Source organism: Xylocopa sonorina, chromosome 8, assembly GCF_050948175.1.
Source record: "Xylocopa sonorina isolate GNS202 chromosome 8, iyXylSono1_principal, whole genome shotgun sequence".
Classification (NCBI taxonomy): domain Eukaryota; kingdom Metazoa; phylum Arthropoda; class Insecta; order Hymenoptera; family Apidae; genus Xylocopa; species Xylocopa sonorina.
In genome coordinates this window covers 3,947,426-3,966,914 of record NC_135200.1, presented here as the reverse complement: position 1 = coordinate 3,966,914, position 19,489 = coordinate 3,947,426, and the positions used below count along the sequence as shown (strand labels likewise).

At 45.7% G+C, this 19,489-nt stretch overlaps 1 protein-coding gene across 4 annotated transcripts in view; it reads right to left on the bottom strand.

Annotated features, from left to right (window-relative positions):
* The window catches only part of N (neurogenic locus Notch protein), a 245,395-nt gene that overhangs the window by 68,171 nt on the left and 157,735 nt on the right, over nt 1-19,489 (bottom strand). For all 4 annotated transcript variants that reach the window (XM_076899547.1, XM_076899548.1, XM_076899550.1 and 1 more), the window contains one exon: nt 11,178-11,360. In XM_076899547.1, the coding sequence (XP_076755662.1) occupies nt 11,178-11,360 (183 nt within the window). The remainder of the gene's footprint in view (nt 1-11,177; nt 11,361-19,489) is intronic.

Here is a 19,489-nt window from a genome sequence, read left to right as displayed (position 1 = left end):
CGAGAGAACGCACGACTGTCGAACGAGAGTCTGACAGCTGTTCTTCTGTTCGTTGCGATTAACATTTCCTGGTCTCCTTGTTAATCGACAGCCTGAATTTATTTAGAAATCTGCAGAATATAATGCGTAGATCGTCTTGGCATCGAGACGTATGCGTTGTGAAGGTACTTGGAAAGTGAAGCAATTTGTGTGAATGTATGTAGTAATTTGCTTACCAAGAGGGAAGATTTCAGACGAATGAAAATTCGACAAAAAGGAAGTAATGAAATAAGAGAAATCATTGCGCGTGTATGAGATTATACGAAGTGTTAGACACGTGAAGTGGAAATGCATTATATTCTCTCGTGCATAGTTTGTTTCGATTCGCAGATTACACTGCAACCGCTACGATTCGAAAGAATGAGAGCAACTTTCGATTTCCTGTCTGCAAAACCGCATCCACGCAAAACCTATGCAGGCCCCTCCTTTCCCTTCCATCGGCGATCGAACAAAACCGACCGCGATTCTTACACAAATTCCTCTCTGTCGTCGTGGCAGAAAAATTCACCGTCGACCTAGTATTCCACTAACGATAAATAACGGCGAGCACCTTTCGAGCGGTAAAATTCTATGCAATCTTCTTTTATTGCGAAAAAAACGGTATTACCGCGCTTGATATTGTTCTCGTAGATTACTTACAGCCTTTCTCCAAACCTATCGACGCGCTATGAGAGCGTGCAATTCCAAGAAGAAATCGTTGCCCACTTTAACCCACGGAATATGCACTTACATTTGTATTCACAAATTGCTGAATGTTGAACAGATTTGAAACAATTTCACAATTGCATCGTAAAACACGTGAAACACGATCAATGATTAAAACAATAAAGACTGCAACCATCCTCCATTTTCCAATTGCACACAAATGGCAAAAAATTATTAGTCACATTGATGAAATGTTTAGTGAAACTTTTGAAATCTATCGATGAAAAAGCAAGGGTGAACGCGAAGAAAGTGATGGGGTCTCATTTTTCTGAGACGTTCGAAAACGTGTTTCGAGGACGCGCAAGAACTCGCGTCCATTTTGGAGCCGTCCGCGTTACAACTTCCACGCGGCTACCGACCCTCGGTGCAACGGATGCACCAGCGGGGAATAAGATTGTAAAAGCCAAAGGGGACAAGCTCGAAGGCGTGGCAGTTCGTTCGTCTTAAGGTGGCCGTACATCACCCGGGGCCGCTCGCGACGTCGTACACCTACACGAAACCGAGGACTGCAAAAAGTGCACGCGGGTACGATGGCCCCCCGTAATGTCGTTCAACGCGGCTTCTTAGCGACCGCCGCCGAAGGTGGTAGACATTTTTCCTCCGTTCATTCGAGGAACGGCAAAACTGAAGAGTATTCAAAGTAAAAGTTAAATAAGATGTAATTAATAATCTTCGAGCGTGTGGTAATTTTCAACGAATTCTAATAAATGCATAAATAAATCCTGCATCGTTTACATTGCCAAGAAATCTCACTCCTAATTTCATTTTTCTAACACACTCGGCACTATATTTCAGTACACTAAAAATTTTAAACTAAATTAATTGTAATCGTATGCAATCACAATGGCATAAAACAATGACGAAAGGAGTTACTTCTCTTGTCTGGCAATGTATTTTTGTAAGTCTGCGTTACTATATGCGACAAGTGTCAATTTCTACAACATACATCTAACATTAAGGTGTAACTTGTTTCTGAACTTGTTTAAAAAAAAAAAAGTTTACGAATTTTTGGCAGAGTTATTCAAATGGTCATGCATTACCGTGTACAGAAACGAACACGTTTAAAGCAATTTAGTACGAACAGAAGTGAAAATCGAGGAGCAAACTTTCCAAAGGGCTCATCAGTGTACGTATACATACACACGTAGACTTGCATGGAAGATGAAGGAGCCTCGAGAGAGGTGATGAATAGGAGATCACGCGTGTGGGTGGGCTTGGCGCATCGAACAGTGCTGCGAGGAATAACGACAGGGGGAAGGAAGCGCGTTGCGAAATTAATTAAAGGGGTATGCAGCGAGGTACTCGAGGCTGTGCTCCTAGGATTACGTGATGAGAGATGCTTGTCTGCGTGATGGGCGAGATGATAGGCGAAACAGGCGGTCTTCTGGGAGATTTCGTTAATTAATCGTCGCTTAAAGGCTGGCCTGCCATTCTTCGACAGATCCATCGCTGCCCGCGCATTCTGATAATCAAATACTATTCCTCTATGCCTTCTCTTTCTCGAAAATCAGCCTCTCAACTATAACCTCCTCCGATCAGTAATTATCTTTATCTTCGAACGATTATCTAACGATTATTATCTACTCTTTTGCTATCGAACGCAAAATACGAACGCCTACCGCGTTCTTCAACCTCTCCAATGAAAAGCAGAGTTTGAAAGAGAAAGAGAGAGAGAGAGAACTTGGTCGCGCAACGATCAGTGTGTTTCAGAAACGTCCGTAAAAAACGTGACGTAAGAAACCCGGAGCCCCGGAATTCTTTCACGGTCGAGAGATCTCGAGAGGCGAAGCCCGGCGCGAGACAGAGGGAAAATCGTCGAGCGTTTTTCGGGACTTCTCTCTTTTTCCCGTTGGTCTAGGCGGACGCAATCAGCGGACGGTGATCTGGATCAATTTAGATGCCGCCTTTCTAGAGCCGCGTCGTCCTCTCCAGCGTCCCTCGTACGCGAGGAAGGGAGGAGAAGCAGACGCGGGGAAGGAAAGGGGCGAGAGATAGGGAGGGCGGATAACGAGAGGCGGAAAGAGAGAACTCGCGGGCGAAGATCGGGCCGGATAAAGTCCGCTGGAAGACTTAGCGGGCGTGTTGGGTAAACGCAGATAGAATCTCGCTCTGGCCCCGTCGACGCTTCGCGTACCGCTCCGTATTTATGTAAGTGTCCCGCGGGAACCCCTTCTCGTTTCGTTACCAGCTCGTGCGATATCCGCGGGGCCCGTGCACCGTTTTCGGTACGGTTCGCTCTTGCTTTCGCTTCTCGTCGACGATCAAACCCAGAGGGATATCTGTCTGAGTGTGATTATCGTGTCCCACGAAAATGGGATGGAAATACGTTAAACTTGGGCGATTTATATGGTACTTCGACCAGTCACGTTTCTTGCTTTCGTTTCTGGGATAAAAATGCAAATTATACATAGTTGCAGCACGTTGTACAACATAATGTTGTGCACCAATCAGCTTGCTGTCTGATATTCAGAGTAGCAATAGTCGCAGAACCATGGAAAGATCCATCGAGGTCAAGCGACCTACCAGATGGCACTCAGATGGTTTTTGTTTATAATACGTCAATAATCATCGAGTTGAGACATTAAAAGTGCGAATCTTTACATCATATCTTAAAACAGCCTTTAAGATCTTCAATCATGCGTCTTTAAATCTCTTACGAAACTGATTAATAATAATAAGCAGTCCACAAAAATAGCTAGTTATAAGCGTCCGCATCATAAACTTAGCTTTAAAATAGAAAAGTCGATCGCAGAGATCGATCAATCTCTTAGATACGTTGGCCTGAACCCTGAGAGACGCGCGACGATCCACTCATGCGAATAGAAAGAAAGTAACGTCTCGTAGAGAACTTGCAGACGAGGCACGATCGACTAACGGAATGCAAGGTACCACAGGCGAATGGAGGTGCGCGAAACGAAAAAGAAAAGAGGAGTCGCGAAATCGAGCGATGGACCCGTTCGAATCGCGAACAATAAATGCGCGCGTCTCCTCTCTCCGGAGGGTGCCGTCATTCCTGACAGTCGCCCTCTCCTCCTCAGCGTTCGACAACGCGGTGTCGTCCCCTTTGTCCGGGCCGATCGATCGTCTCTCGAATCGTTCGCGATGAGGAAACGAAGGCATAATTTATATATCAACGACGGAGGAGGGAAAGGGCGAGGGGAGAGGAACGGACACGATCGTGGCAGCGTCCTCGACAGGAAGGGATACGTCAATCGGCAACGAGGTTCCTTGACTGATGAGAATAATATCGGTATTGTTCCGATGAATTATTCCACCGATATAGAACCGATACGTACGATACGTCAGCTTGACAACGGCACTCTACGGAGCGATGTTGCCCTAAACGATGGCTAGCAACGTTCGACGTGGTGCGTGGTTTGCTGGGGCGCTGTGATTCATGGCGACCATCTTGGGTTTTGGTTAACGATCGCGTCTCGAATCGAGGGAGAAGTAATGTGGAATATTTGAACTGGTATTCTTTGTATTGTTTCAAGAAGGTCAGAGTTGAAACTTACGTGGAATTATTAAATATTAAACACTTCCAAAATGAATTTACATAGAACGAAAACAAGTACCAAAATATCATCCAGTGATAATCCTCGTTAAACTAGTCAAAATTACAATTCGTTGAGGGGAAGAAGGTTCCGTCCTGGGCCTGCTAATGAATAACACAATGGCTACCAAGGCAAAGGCTACCAAAATGGCGGAATCGCACCTTAGACGCGTTATATTATGACCAAGTCTGGAATTCTATCATATGGAAATGAAGAACAAAATAAGTTACTTCCTGAAGTCGCTACCAATCTAATGGCAATTGTTACAAAATCGCCACATGGCAACTTACCAATCACCGCGATCTTAAATCGCATTTCACGTTCGTAACGAAGAAATAGAAACGCACTCTCTTTCAGAACGCGCAGCATCCAGAAGCGGGAGCCAACACACGCGAGTTCCTCTTCGCAAGAAAAACCGTTCCGGTGCCCCGCGAAAAATCGGATTGAGATAACAAAGGGCCGCGCGGGCTGTCCGCAATCGGCGCAATTGTGCGGTAACTACGCCGATTCTTCCAGTCGAGATTTATGCTACGCACAATGTCTAAGTGGAAGGTAGCCGCCGCAAGGGCGTAGAGGATGAGAGCGAAGACGGGGCGCGGAGAAGACGGGTAAGAGTCGAGTAAGGGCCGCGAGATAGCAGAACGCGGCGGCCATTGTCCGGTGTGGACAATGCAAGGCTGCTGGATTATGCTAGGAGCAATCTACATCTTCAGCCATGTATCATAGCGCGCGTGTTTCGATGCACGTCTCGGCTGCATCTCTCGCTTCTGCGCCCTCCGCCTTTCTCTCTTCCCTGCTCCTTGATTCTCGAGTGTTTATGTATCGCGTTAGAGAGGAGCCACGGTATGCGTTATTGTTGCAGTCGGAGCAATATTGAGATATCTTCGTGGAGCGAGCGAACGGTTCGAGTGTGTGCATTATCGTGGTGGTCGAACGAGAAAAATCGACGTAGCGGAAGTACCCTCTTCTGAGGTTCCTCGACGCTATCTGACGCGTCTGTTCTATTTAAAGTTTCAGGTCTGAAAATTTCAGAACCTTTATTTCAAGAATGTTACAAATTGTTTAGAATCTTTATTGTACGAATTGTACTTCGCGAAATTAATTTGCAAACAGAAATGTCGACGTCTGCCTGGACCAAGTTTAAGAAACGAAAGCAAGAAAATGAAATTCCCCAGCAATGTTTGAATATCGGTGGCGCGTTCGACAAAAATGTTTCAATTAAACTGTCCCAACGTCCTACGGCTGTAAAGCCAGTCTTTATCCGGACATCAAGGAGGAGGAATAAATTATTTTACGAGATAATCAACCACCCCTCGATTTGCATACGTATCGCGCGCGCGTACGCGCGACGCAGCGGCGAGAAAGATGGCGCCCGTTCGAAATTCAACCGGTGTTACGTGAAATTCGATGTAGCGGGCGTTATTTTAGCGACAGTTCAGAAAGGGCGCCGGACAGAGTCCCCCGCGGATTCCTGTTCCGTGTGAACACCTGGACGTGCACCTAAGAAGATGGCGTCGCGGATAACATTGTCTCCGCTTTTGTCGGGGCCGCTCATCGGGACGATCTATGGCACCTTTTGCATGATGCCAGCTTTATATCATCATCGTGCCCAGGTAGGCTACCGTACACCTCGCTGGGACAATATACTCTCGAGCGTCGAACAGGTACACCCGTTCTGTCAGCCATTTCACTTTGCATAGGAACGCTTGGTCCGCGGGTTTCATAGCTTGCAAGTTTCTTCCATAAAATATTGATACCATCGCTGATATAGAAAATTGTACACTATTATACTGGATATCTTCTCATGTAACAATTTTACTTTTAGTTAATAATATTTCCAACGAAACATCTTTTACATACAAATTGATAAAATAACAAGAAATCTCGTGTCGTGTTATATCAAAGGGTGAATCAGTTTTTCATCTTCCAATTAGAGTCTCGCGCATTTAAATGATTTAACAGGAGGAATTTAAATTGAATCTTCGTTCGAAGAACCAACATGCACGTTTCAATCGTTGCTGGTGACTCGGTTTTAATTGCTCGGAAATATTAATGTTCCGCGTTACAAAGCAATCAGGGCGCAACGGACCGTCTCGAGGCGGCCGTTATCAAAAGTGGACAGGCAGCAACAAAAGCAGGCGAACATCGCGCGGGCCACGTAACTTTTTCTCCGCTGCGCGAATTTCTCGCCGCGTGTTTAACAAGCGAACCTTCGATGCGATCTGCGCCCCGCTACCGATTTATTAATCTTCATTTCTCAAGGCTGCGGCCGGCAAAACGCGCCGAGCGGCCCATTCAGAGGGCCAGGAAGAGTCGCGTTATCAGATCGACCGGTAGAAAACGCAATAGCCTTGTAATTGGTATCGTCCGTCAATGACAGGGAACCGCTACCACTCCCCTTTTGTTACAGCTAAACAAGCGCCGTTGCTTCCGCAAACTGCGCTGATCGGCTCATCTTTTTTGTTTCGTCGCGATTGCAAATTACAAACTCGAGATAATTTTGCCCGCGTTCATCGATATTTCAGAACAGAATTAATGTTTCGTGGTTGGTTCTGATTTAATATACCTAATTACTATTAATTGGAGGGCTTTTCTGAGCAACGTTTTACACTGTTCGATATCCATTTTGTGATACGAATCTCTTGAGAAATATGGTGATAATGTAAGGCATGATTTTAACGCAGGACAAAATATCGTGTTTGAAAACATCGTATAAGATGCTTTTACAAGAATTAATAGTGCTAATGTTTTAAAATTTAATGATTTTTTAAGAAAATACGTTGACGTACAAAAATTGTCTGACATATAGTTGACTGTTTCACTTAGAACGAGATGCAAATGCAAATATGAGTATTCATACGATCGAGAACCTGTATATACAATTAGAAAAACTTACAAGAACTGGCATAGAGTGAATCCTCTAAAAATTCAATTAACAAGAAACAGATGCACATAATTTATACACACATATCCTGGCATACTCAAAGGTATTTGACTTGCAAAAGGATGAATTAGATGCATAAAACGGTGAATTTGATTTGAAAGAGGATGAAATAATTTAGGAAAGGGTGAATTTAACTTGCAGAAAGATAAAATCAATTTACAAAAGGGTAAATTTAAAGTGCAATTACTACAAAGGTAAGAGTCAATGTCTGACTTATGACGAACTACTTCACTTGAAACAGAATACGAGATCCCAGAAATACCTGTATTAAAATATTTTATTAACCAACATACATGACGATTGAAAACAACACTTATGGTTAACCAAACAATGCATCCATCAACCAATCATTAGAATTAAAACAACAAATTCTATGTTAAAATTGTACAAATCATAAAGCGAGACACCACGTACCAAAAATGCTCAACGATCATTCTTTTTCATTTGTCCGATTCTAACACCTTTTGGACTCATTCCACTTCTTCCCCCTCGCGACCATATAACGCACCCCCTTGCCAGCAGAACGGCGCATTTCGTCGAGCCAAAGCAGGAACGATAAGCAACGCGAATCCCGGATCGGTAAAAAAGAAAAAGCCCGATCTCGTTACCGGAGGGCCTAACCCAGTCCGCGAAGGTAGTCGGGAGCAATTACAAAGGCCGCTACAACGGGGTACCAGCGCGACATGTCGCGACGGCGAAGACGTCGGTGAACGCGAGTGGCTTGTCTCCGCGTAGCCCGTCCGAGGTCCTGAATGCCGGAGTATCCTCTTTCCTCGAACCTCTTAGCGCTATTTAGCGGATCCTTTTACGGGACAGCGGGCCCCGACAAGAAAGGAAAGCGCAGCGAACGGGCCTCGAAACAAGGAGGCGAAAAAAAGAGGAGTTTCGGTGGAAAGGAAAGAGAGAAACGGCGGCGCAGCCGGGAGAAGAAGAAAAGGGTACGAGCGAGCGAGCGAGCGAGCGAGCGGTAGTAGAAGCGGAGACGGCGGAGGCGGAGGTACCAAAATGGCGGTCCGCACGGCCGGTCCAGGGACAAGATAAGCCTTTGTGCCTGTACAGGGGCCCGGAGCGAAGGATCCCCTCGTTTCGGTCTCATATTTCGCGAATCCCGCTATCATATTTTACCGGTTGCCCCTTCCTCGCGCTCTCTTTCGTTGCCCGTTCCACTTGCGCCGTGGGCCCCCCTTTCTGTCTGTCTGTCTCTCATTTTTTGCCCTCTCACTTTTCGGGACCCTCCAGGATCCGTTCCTACCTTCCTCGATTCCGTTCCCCTCCTCCTCCTCCTGCTCCTGCTCGATTGTTCGTTGCTCTAGTCGGAGAAAAAGAGAGAGAGAGAAGAGTCCATTCGATTCGATCGTCCAGCGTGCACCAGCACGAGGGGGCCTCTTTCTGTCTCTTGACGCTTCGCGGTGGATGTGTATCGCGCGTCCTACCCTCATTGTCGCCGCTGCTTTTTATGATACTTATTATGTTGGTAAGTCGCGTTGTTATGGAGCTGCGATCGCTGCTGTGGAATACATTATGCAAATTTATATTCCACCGCTGAAGGGAGCGCGATTTTTTATCGTAGGCTTGGGATAGAGAATTGTTTGGGTAAAGAGGGGATCTAAAGGGACTCTTTTTGGATATCTGCTTGAAGATATATTGAAAATTCATATTTTTGAGATCTAGAAGAATGCTGCTGTGAAAATAAGTTCCAGTAGCGTTGATGATGAAATTGACACAGCAACGCTTTTGTGTTGACGTTACTCTGCTGCTTTTTTTCGAGAGGCGTTTCATTTCGTCAGTAATAGAAGGTGGTTTGCGAAGGCTATACTTCTGCGTATAATTCCTAATAATCATCGATGATTGTTAAAGACGTGATATTGTAAAAATCGAGCACACTTGTTTCTCGTAACAAGGAAGTTATTATCCTCCGACAAAAAACTAATGCAATGTACTATACGAGATTCATTACCTTTTTCCTTTATTATATACAAAAAGAACGAGCGAAAACTCTAAATAATGACCGTACAGGTTAATTGCAAACGCGAGAAAAAATCTCGAGCCAATATATACCTTCGTATGATCTGATTCTCAACTTCGAGCAGTAATACTAAATCAAGTTCGAACGAGTTCAATCGATTTCACCGCGCGCCCGAGTGGAACGAATTATAAATCGATCGGTAAGAATCCATCGAGGATCGACAGCGGAAATTGCTTGAAAAAAATTTCATTTGCGTATTATTATTCGTGGCCAATTAATCCGTGGTTGGTGAATTTAATCTGGCCTCGTATTAAGGGAACCCCCGTCCCGGTGCCAGCGTCGGTTCGCCGTCAGACTCTCGTCGGGGGAAGATGGACAAGGCCCAACCGGTTTTCGGACACCGAGCACCGGGAGAGGAACGCGAGCAGGATTAAATTATTGTCGCCGGGGACCCTCCGTGTCCCGCTGCTTCCTGACGATCAAAATTTTGCCAACGATCACTTGATCAACGTGCTTATGCTCGCAAAAAGCGATTGCTTCGATTCGACCAGTTTTTCATCGTATGATGTACTTCTGTATGATTGCGTTCGATAATTGTTTCCTGCTAAATTACACTCTGATCGTTTGGTTATTTAAAAAAGAAGGGAAGCAGCTGAGTATTACGTATGAGGGTAGTTTTGGATGAATCGAGTTTGCGAAATTAAACGAATATTATCTCTGCCGAATTATTAACGTTGGCTACTTCTGAAATGAATTTTATTATTTTTCACCACTTTCTCGGATGAGAGACGAGAGAGTGAAATTCACGAATGCAAATAAAAATATTTAAAGGCGCGAAAATCTCTGGCCTACTCCCATACCCGATCATTATCAAACGAATCGAATCATAAATCGAAAGAGAGAACCAATTAAAGTCAGAAAGCCGAGGAAACCATCAGATTCCAGCTATTAACCAGGATTTACACAACCCATCGGCATCGTTCGATTCTCCGACTCCTCTAACCGAGGCATCGTTAACCAACGACGCGCAGACCGCCCTTCGTCCACGGCGATCCCGCGTTAGAAGGCGTCCGCCCGATTCCCGGTGATCTTCAGCTGCTCATTCCGCGTCGATTACATCGATTATCGAGCAGCGAGATCTACGTGGGTTCTACTCTAGACCCTTAAGGGGCTGTTCCACCGAGAGCGGCGTCAAACAATTAAGGCTGACTTACGCGTACGGCAAAAAGAGTAAACGAGTTACCGTCCTTGCCGCGGATCAGATAATGCGGACCGTGGCCCTGTCATCTCGGAAGAATTTACCGGCGACGCGCGGACGCGGGCGCGAAACAGCGGCCTGAAGAACAAAGTGAGCTTCCCTCCACCTATCCGATGGCTGGGCTGCTCTATCGCGAGATGCTGGATCTTGATTTCCGCCGTTCGCGAAGCGTGGCTGGTTCGCGCCAACGGCTTTTCCACGAAAACGCCTCTGCGCTGATATCGCGTCGCCGCGAGAAACTCGAGACCTCTTCTTAATTGCATCGTTCGCGGCTGGAGTCGAGCGGTTTCGTTGTACTACAGTAGATATCGTTAAGTCGACTGCGATTCTAGTGGTTCGTTAAGGGCTTTTCGAACGTTATTCGATGCTATTACGAATAGAAATAGATTGTTCACGAATAATCCAAGCACGTTATGCCTCTAACGCGAAGCGATTCATACCTCCTCTCCATCTTAATAGCAACAAAGATACAACGAACAGTCGCGAAAACAAGATCGTTATTTGTAGAAACGTAAATGGAGCACGGCTCGAACGATCGATGTTGAGAATTGAATCGACGCGCGTTCGCGTGGTGCGCGATGCGGTTTTACTCGCGGTCACGCGAACCATCGCGAATTGCCCGTTCCTCTGCGGTGGCTGTGGCCATCGACGCGCCCTAGGAGCACCCTTCGCCGCGGCTCACTCGAAAAGAAGCGAGTAGGGGTCACTTACCAGGCATGCAGACGCAACGGAACGTTCCAGGATCGTCCAGACACGAGCCGTCGTTCTGGCAGGGATGAGACTCGCACTCGTTCACGTTCGTCTCGCATCTTGGTCCTGTGAATCCTTGCGTGCAGTTGCACGCGAACGAGCCGGGGGTGTTCACGCAGATACCGTCGTGCTCGCACGGGGATCCTAGAAACAAATTTATACAGATTATTTTAGTCGTTTTAAGTACGATGCAGAGATCGTTGATGCGTACTTTGGGATTAATGTGATACTTTGGAAAGTGAGAGGTAGATGAATTTTGTTACTGCAATTTGTTATGGATATTTGTACTTGGCTAACCGAATGAGGAGATCTTGCGCTCTTATCTTAGCAACACCTGGTCGCTACTAAGCTTACTTTCTTTTATTGTTATCACATAATTCACATTGGAATTATGTTTATCTTTTGGTTATTTTTAATGTTATTTATCATTAGTTATTTTTAAAATACGAAGCAATGATGAGTATCACGTCGAACGCAGGGCAAATGCTTCTGTTACAAATTTTACGAGAAGAGTGAAGAAAAGGGATGAAGGGTTACATTTTTGTTCGATAAAAAATTAACAATTACACCCGTTAACTGCACTGAAATACAATTTTTGATTGTCGTGTGCACGTATCGAACGCAGTTAATTGGCAAATGTATTACTTTCTCAATGAAATCATTTATTGTCATTCATCAACCTACTGCAACATCCACATCCATAGGATGTTTATTAAAACTAATCCCTCTACGATGGACAAGTGGAACACGATTTTTTTCAGGCGCAAATCGATAAAAAAGCAGCCGTTTCCTGTAGAAAGTTGAGTTCGCGCCCAGCAGTGAGAACCGAACAGAAGCCTGAAAGAAGCCCCGTGTAATAATCGAAAAACCGAGTCCGGAAGAGTGGCTGGCGGTTCACGCGAGCGTATCCCTTTACTCCAGAAAGGGGTCGATAATTAAAGCGGCCGCGAACCGGTGCACGCTCTGTGCATAATAATTAATAGCCCATCGCGGGAGTCGAACTCAGGGGGCACGCAGGTGCATCCCCCGTGGGACGCGCGACAAATGCGCGCCTTAATTGGCCGCGGTTTTTCGAGGCGCTGCCATTAGGGAACGAGGGAGGAAATAAGAAGAAGGAGCCGCGTACGAGGACGACCATAAGAAGGAAGCTGCTGGGCCCGCGGATTCCAGCCCTGCCATCCCCGTCGATGCGACTCTTCCTCTGTGAACGATCCGTTTCATTCGCCGCTATCTCTCTTTACGGAGTTGCGCGGTTCCCGCTAATTGCAATAAGATAATCGCCGCTGTCAGCTGCTAGCGATTCGGGAAACGAGCCTTTCGTTAAGGGCACATTGTTATACTTTCCTCTCTTTTTTATGCTTTGCCTTCAATTCGACTGTTCATGCGTGATAATTGAATTTAAATGTTATTTATTAACAACCCTTTGCGCTCGACGATTTTTTCAGGCGGACAGCATTGCAACTCGAGAGGATTTCACGTGTAAATGAATTTATATAATAATTAACATACGGATGTGTCATATTTCGATATATTATCTGTGTTTACAGTTTGAATTATCGGAGTTCAAGTTCTGTCGTTGCGTTTGGTGTGATATTTTACATAAACGCTTACCAAGGTATTCTGGATTGCGAAAATTTTGTGGGTCATCGCTGCTACTTCCAGATTCACTGGTATCTATTACTCTAATTTTTATATTTCTCCTTCTCGATACTGCATCACACGAACACACATACAATTCAAAATCAAACTCGCGTTAAAACTTTCAAAACTTCGAGTCGTGGAAAACTTGGCGATACGTGTGCTTGCTACGATAGTCGAAACTGTACTGAAGCTAAGCACATCGTATTCAAGACTACAGTCGTAGAGGAATTTTACGTCACAATGTCACTTTCCAACCAAAAACATAAACCTATTGTCGAACCAATACTTCGCATCTATCAACTGGAGATAACGAAATTCAGCATAAATACAGCCGCTCGAGTTGCCACGCGAAACATCGTGGCGAGTGAGAGTCGCCATTCGAGCGCAAAAGGTTAACGACAAATAGATTATACGATAATCGCACACAGATCTTCGACTGTTCGCTCATCGTTTCGACTGTCCGGCTAAAATAAAACGACATCGTGGTATTCAGACAACAAGAAACCCTAAACGTACACCCAGGAATCTAAACTAAAACCTGACGCTCCACATCTGTGTTCCAAGCCTGAACGCGGAAACACGAGCGGTATTTGTTACGCACCGTGTACACATAAAATTAGTGACTATATTAAAATACGAATAAGTGGAATACTTCGATTCCAAGATTCCTCTATAGATCTCGAACGATCGCGAGGCTGCCTTTCACGTGTACACACGAATACCATTAACCAGAAACTAATCAGGTTCCGCTCTTACTACCAACGACTACAACCCTATCCCCACGCGAGAACCATAAACCGATCCCCTCGCTACACACCGAAACCATTCAGGAATTCCGTCCCGTAGCCGCAGGAATCCGCCAGGTTCGCGTGAATCATTCGACACCGCGTACCAACCTCCTTAGCATACAATGCGCGTCTGATCCAAAAACGAGCATCGAGGCTCTCCCTGCGCCGCCATACTCGCCGCAACGCTCACGATATATCTGCAATTACCCCCTTTTACGAACTTTTCCCTCCCCCCGAGCAACGCGGCTGGCAACCGTTTCATAAACCGTCTCCTCGTCGCTTGCATACCTGTAATTCGCCGCTGGTTTTTCCGCGCGTAATTGCTGTGTCGCAGCGCGCGACGTTTCGCGAGGACGCGCGCGGAAAGAAACCGCCCAGGCATCATCGGAGGGGTAGGAAAAAGAGGCGAGCAAGGGGTGGTGTAACGCGTGTTGCGGAGCGGCCCGCGTCCAGGCAAGAAACGCATTGCTCCGTCTTGTCCGCGATCGAGCCGGCGGGGACGAACGGATGACGAATCGGTCGGCGAGCCCGTCGTCCTCAAGGACGAGGCTCGATACATACCCGCGACAAATGACGGGAGGGAGAGGACACCGCTGGAGAGAGGTAGATAGATGGCTGGCACATGGCGCTGTCGGAACTATGTTCCAGGGGATTCAACAGGTTTTGCTATTTGCTCTTTCTCGCGGCTATGCGCCGTTACCGATGTAACCACGTTTTCTTTCGGATGGTTGCATTCGGGGGAGACGCGCGCGTTGTGCAACGAGAGGATTTTCTCTTGGAATTTGTTTCAACGAGGGACACGCTGGTGTTTAACGTTGCAAGTGTTCGAAATTTATACTCGAATGATTCTTCAACTTTTATAGAAATTAATTTTGACGTGAGTTTACAAGATGCGATATTTATTTTGAAAATTTATTGAACACTTATTTTTTGGTATATGGAAATATTAGTTTACTATAAAGTAGATTATACAAAATATATTCAAAATTGAATTTCCTGTTATGAAAAATAAAAAAAGCACAGAAGTATCAAAATCGAACCTTCAAAACATAGCTAGGATGGCTAGATCAAGAGTAACTTAAATACACCTGATCGCCATTTGTCCTAACATTTACGCATCGATGCGCCTAGCTCGAAAGCGTCTCACGAAAAAAAACGCATAGTTGGCTGGAAAGAGCGTGTATCCAGGTATAAACAGCCAACTGCGAAACGATGTTTCATAGCCACGTCGTAAACGTACCAAGAAGACGAACCGTGGCGGCGAGGGAGGGAATCGTTCGTTTAGCGATCCCAGTTAATTGCGGCTGCTTTCAGACGAGGCCTGGCCACCGGCGGTTCTTTAATACAGAAATTTCAGTACACGCGATTACCCGGCTCACGCTGGTTCCGTAATATCGAAGGTGTATCCCCTGTCCTCGGGTATAATATCGCGGATAATCGATCAATCCTACACTTAGCGAGGAGGCGCAGTTTTACGAGGTTCGTGCGTTCGGTAGCGCGCGGTTCTGCCTCTCGTCCTCCGAGGATCGACGCTCAGCTACGCTCGGGGAGCTTAATCTACCAGAAAATATGCAATCTAGATAATAACAGAGCCGGGATTCGAGCTCGAGGTCATTATGGTTGTTATTAAACCTAAAATAACAATTTAGCGTTTAATTAGATTCGTCCGCGAGTTGCCCTCTGCCGCCAGTTGCGATCCCTCCCTCCTGAGAAACTGCTCATCCCGAGGCATCGCAGGACCAGCGGAGCAGTCGTGTATTTATAAATTCGTGCTGGTGTCACTCGAAACCACTTTATCAATGCGAAAACCCGTTACTTTAACTTGTCGAGTCGGTGTGTGTCCGTTTTTATCGATCGTGTCGCTTCGTTTTTAGGTAGCTGCCACTTAAATCGCTCGATCGCTTGTGACTTGACACGTTTTACATGGCACACTGTTTCAGTTGTACGGTACATTCCAATTAAAGTTGTAGAGCTGTCGTTGCGAATAATTTTGTTTTAAAAACCATCGAGGAAATTACGTTTCACAAATTTAAACGTCTCCTATTTTATAATAAACATTCATCTTGCAATTTCAGACGAAGGCAACCTGCGCCTTGATTTCTAGTAGATTTCAAACGATGGACTACGAAAATTCGAAGAAAGCTAGAGAAAGTACTCCACGTGACGATTGAAAGTATAATTAAAAAGCAAAGGTAAAAAAAATGGACGCCACTTTAAGTATCCGCTACTCGAAGTCAAATAACTTGAATTGGAACCAGACGAAGAAGAAGAAGAAGAAGAAGACCAATCGGAAAGGGGCTTAAGCCTCCACTTCCGGCGAAATCTTATTACCAACGTCCTGTCCCGCAGCGACGACAACGCGACCGGAAAATGGGCAGACCTCCCGTGATTTATCTGTCGGTTTTCTCGCGCGTTTTAAATCGGAAGAGAGAACCGTTCAGAGGAAATTCGTACTCGCCTCTTATCGCCGGATTCGTACGTGCGTTTCGTGTGTTTGAACATACGCAACTGAAATGTTCGAGGGAGAAGGTATCTCTACGTTTTTTTTTGGTGGACCTATCTTTGTTTAACAGGAATCCACAGATAAGCAAGATTGGCTCAAGGGACAGGACGTACTTCTCCAAATAAATGGGACACGTTTAGATTTTGCTCACCTCGGTATCCAAGTGCATACGTCCGTACGTTCGAAACATTTATGAATTACGAAATAATTGGAAAATGACATTCCTCTCCGTTGCTACAAAATATTTGACAAATTATAATTAAGATATGCAATATTATAGAAATATTTTCATAAAAATATCCTATTCTTCTTAACAAATTCCAGACACCAAACTTCTCTCTGTCTCTCTCTATCTACTCTCGCGAAGAGTATCGAGCATAATCCAATATCGAAAGGAACGATTGTCAAGCAGGTAAGAAACACAGTGGCGTCCAGAGGATTTCCATCGTGGCCCGGATTTCCAAGGGGCAGGTATGCCGTCGATCGACGCAGGTATACGAAGTGGCTCTGCTCTCGTATCGGCTTACCATTGTGGAAGCAACGTTGCCAAATTTCGATGTAACAATGGGTCTTTGTTTAGCGAGCAGGTAGCGAGAGGGCCCGAAGGTGCCGCCGCCTCCGATGGAAGGGAAAGAAAGGGAGGAGAGGACGTAGGATCTGCCCGAGGAGACTCGACTTCGGCACGAAAACGAAGAGGAAGCCGGGGAAGCCTGGGCACCAACGCGGAGCTTGACCACGAAGGAAGAGGGATTTCGTTACGCGTTGGCACGCAACGACGGGGGCTTGCGGAACTCACACGAAGCCCGTTACTCACGCAGGGGAGGAAACGGGGTGGAACTCGAGCTGTTCGCCACATTTCGGCGCGATCCGACGCGCTTCGCTCGCTTTCTTTCACGACACTCGCGATTTTCATTGGAAATTTTGTTTACAGATTGACAATCGTAGGATATTTAATCTGAGACAATTGCGAAACAAAAATTGATGGTTTCCTTCGTAATTGAAGATGGACTGTCGAGTAACTCTACTGATGTTTCGCAAAATTCGCTCGATGAAATAGAAATGATTTATTTGACCATAATTTCATTATTCTTCGTAATTAAAGAATTTGCATGGTATCAGTGGTACGATATTTAATAAAATTTCAAAGATAAGGAAATTTATTGGTTTTCAATATAGCTGGCTGCTGTTCTGATTTCTGTAATTATTTGCTAATCATATTGGGAATTTATCCGTTATAAACCTATATTTGTGACTGAAAGTGTAATACTACTTTGTAAAATGAAGGAAGTGGAATATATGCAGGCATTACGCGTTACAATGTGAACATTTATATTCTGAATATAAATTGTTCCTCTAATCGAATGTGTGAAACTGATTTTAAACACTGCCCGTCAGACTCTTCACAAAAGACTGCCTTATACTTTTGAACCGTCCATGCAAAGTTTGTAAAGGGAGATATCGACACACGGAAATATTCGCGCGAAGTATTACAGTTCACGGTAGAAATCCGGCTACATTGAATAGAACGTGAGATCTGTCTTGTACACCGTAACATTTTAATGTCTAATGAATAGTACGCGTATTTATTTACCTTGTAATTAGAAATGAACTATGGGAAGTATTGTTGCGTTATGATAAAACCATTCCAATTACGACCTTCTTGCAACATGTGTATGAATTAAACGTGCAGCTTTTTAACGATACGCAACAATGATGCGAAAGATATCGGTAGAAAAAGCCGTGAGTACTTCTTAACCTGTTGCTATAACAAAAGTACCCCTCTTCCGTCTTTTATCCGACCTATCTTCGCATCGCAGAATAAATTTGTTCCCGCTGTGTATCAAGATCCACTTGCTACCAAAACCAATTCCAATAACGTTACGATATTCCAAAACCTCGCGCGATCCTACCAAACGCGCCACGTTCTTAACCCCGTCCCATCCACGATCTTTAAGAACCCCTCGAAAAATCGGCGAGATCGCATTAAAAATTACAATTGCACACACCCGTCGCGTTCTCACCGCGATAAAAAGCCAATCCAACCTCGCGCTCTCCCTTCGACGATGACTTCATCATCTTCGCGGCGGCTTCGCGACCCTATTTCACCCGACGAAATTAAGACCGTCCCACCTCCCGTCCAATCCGAGTTATTAATTCACCGGTTGACCGAGCGACGGGTAAACAACAAAAAGGCGAGGCGAAACGAGAAAACCGGGGGTCCGGTTGTCACGCGAGGTACTTTCACCCCGTTCGCCGCGGCTGTCACGAATTATGACGTCTCGTCGGTGTCACCTTGGGCGCGGGGATCCAGCGGCCGCAAAGATGGCCGCGTAACTCAACACCGGACGGGGGACGACCCGGTTTGCGGTGGTCCCTCTCGCCGCGCGTTTTCGGGTATCCGCCGTTAAATATTTATAAGCGACGACACGCACGACGACATCGCTGTCCTCCGACGGGGAGGTTCTTTGTCTTCACCGCGATTGGTCGGCAAGTGGCGGCGAAATTATCGCAAGAACCGGGGCCGCGCGGTGAAGCGTAGCGACGCGGGAGCGGTAGCGTCGCGAGGGGAATAAATTGCGTCCGTTCCTCGAAACCGCTCGACCCCGCCAGAAATCCTCTTTCCCTTTGTGGGAGTCGCTCTGGAGGGGGAGGAAAAACTTGCGACTGTCCAGGGCGCAGAAGAACGCCGAAATTTCCATGAACCCGGGTTCGCGTCGTGAATAATATCGCAATTAACCAAGTTGCGACTGGAAACGCGATGTCGTTTTGCGCTGGCCGGTGTAATTGAGGCTCGAACGAGATGCGACGATCTCGCGGTTTTTGTGGAAGCGACTCTCGTTTTGGGCGCTACGCGGCGATCGATTTCGTAACTTGGAAACCGTCTTGGAACTGTAGCTTTTTAGCTGGGCTACCGAATAAATTCTGATGCGATTTAATCGTGAAAGTTGGTCGAGATTTATCTGATCGTGCCTTATTCCACGTTTAAAGGTTCCTTGTAACCTCTCGAACTCTTATTTAACGAACTACGCGATTTCTAAGAGTGCGATACATTATTTAACATCGATCGTCTATCAGCTGATCGATGGTACACACAAAGACACGTGCTTAGCAAAATTGACCAAAAATGGACCTGGTTATTTCTTCCTTCAACCACTGATTTCAACTAAGCTTTCGCAATCGTATGCATACATCTACAAATCTCATCGAGCGTCGATTAACATCCCTTTTCTCAAACTCTTTCGCAGAGACCAGCGATGCCACGAAGAGACAACCTGAGAAATAACCCAGTTCCTCATCCGAGCTAAAAATAGACAAGAGGCGAAGGAGGGACGATAGCCGCG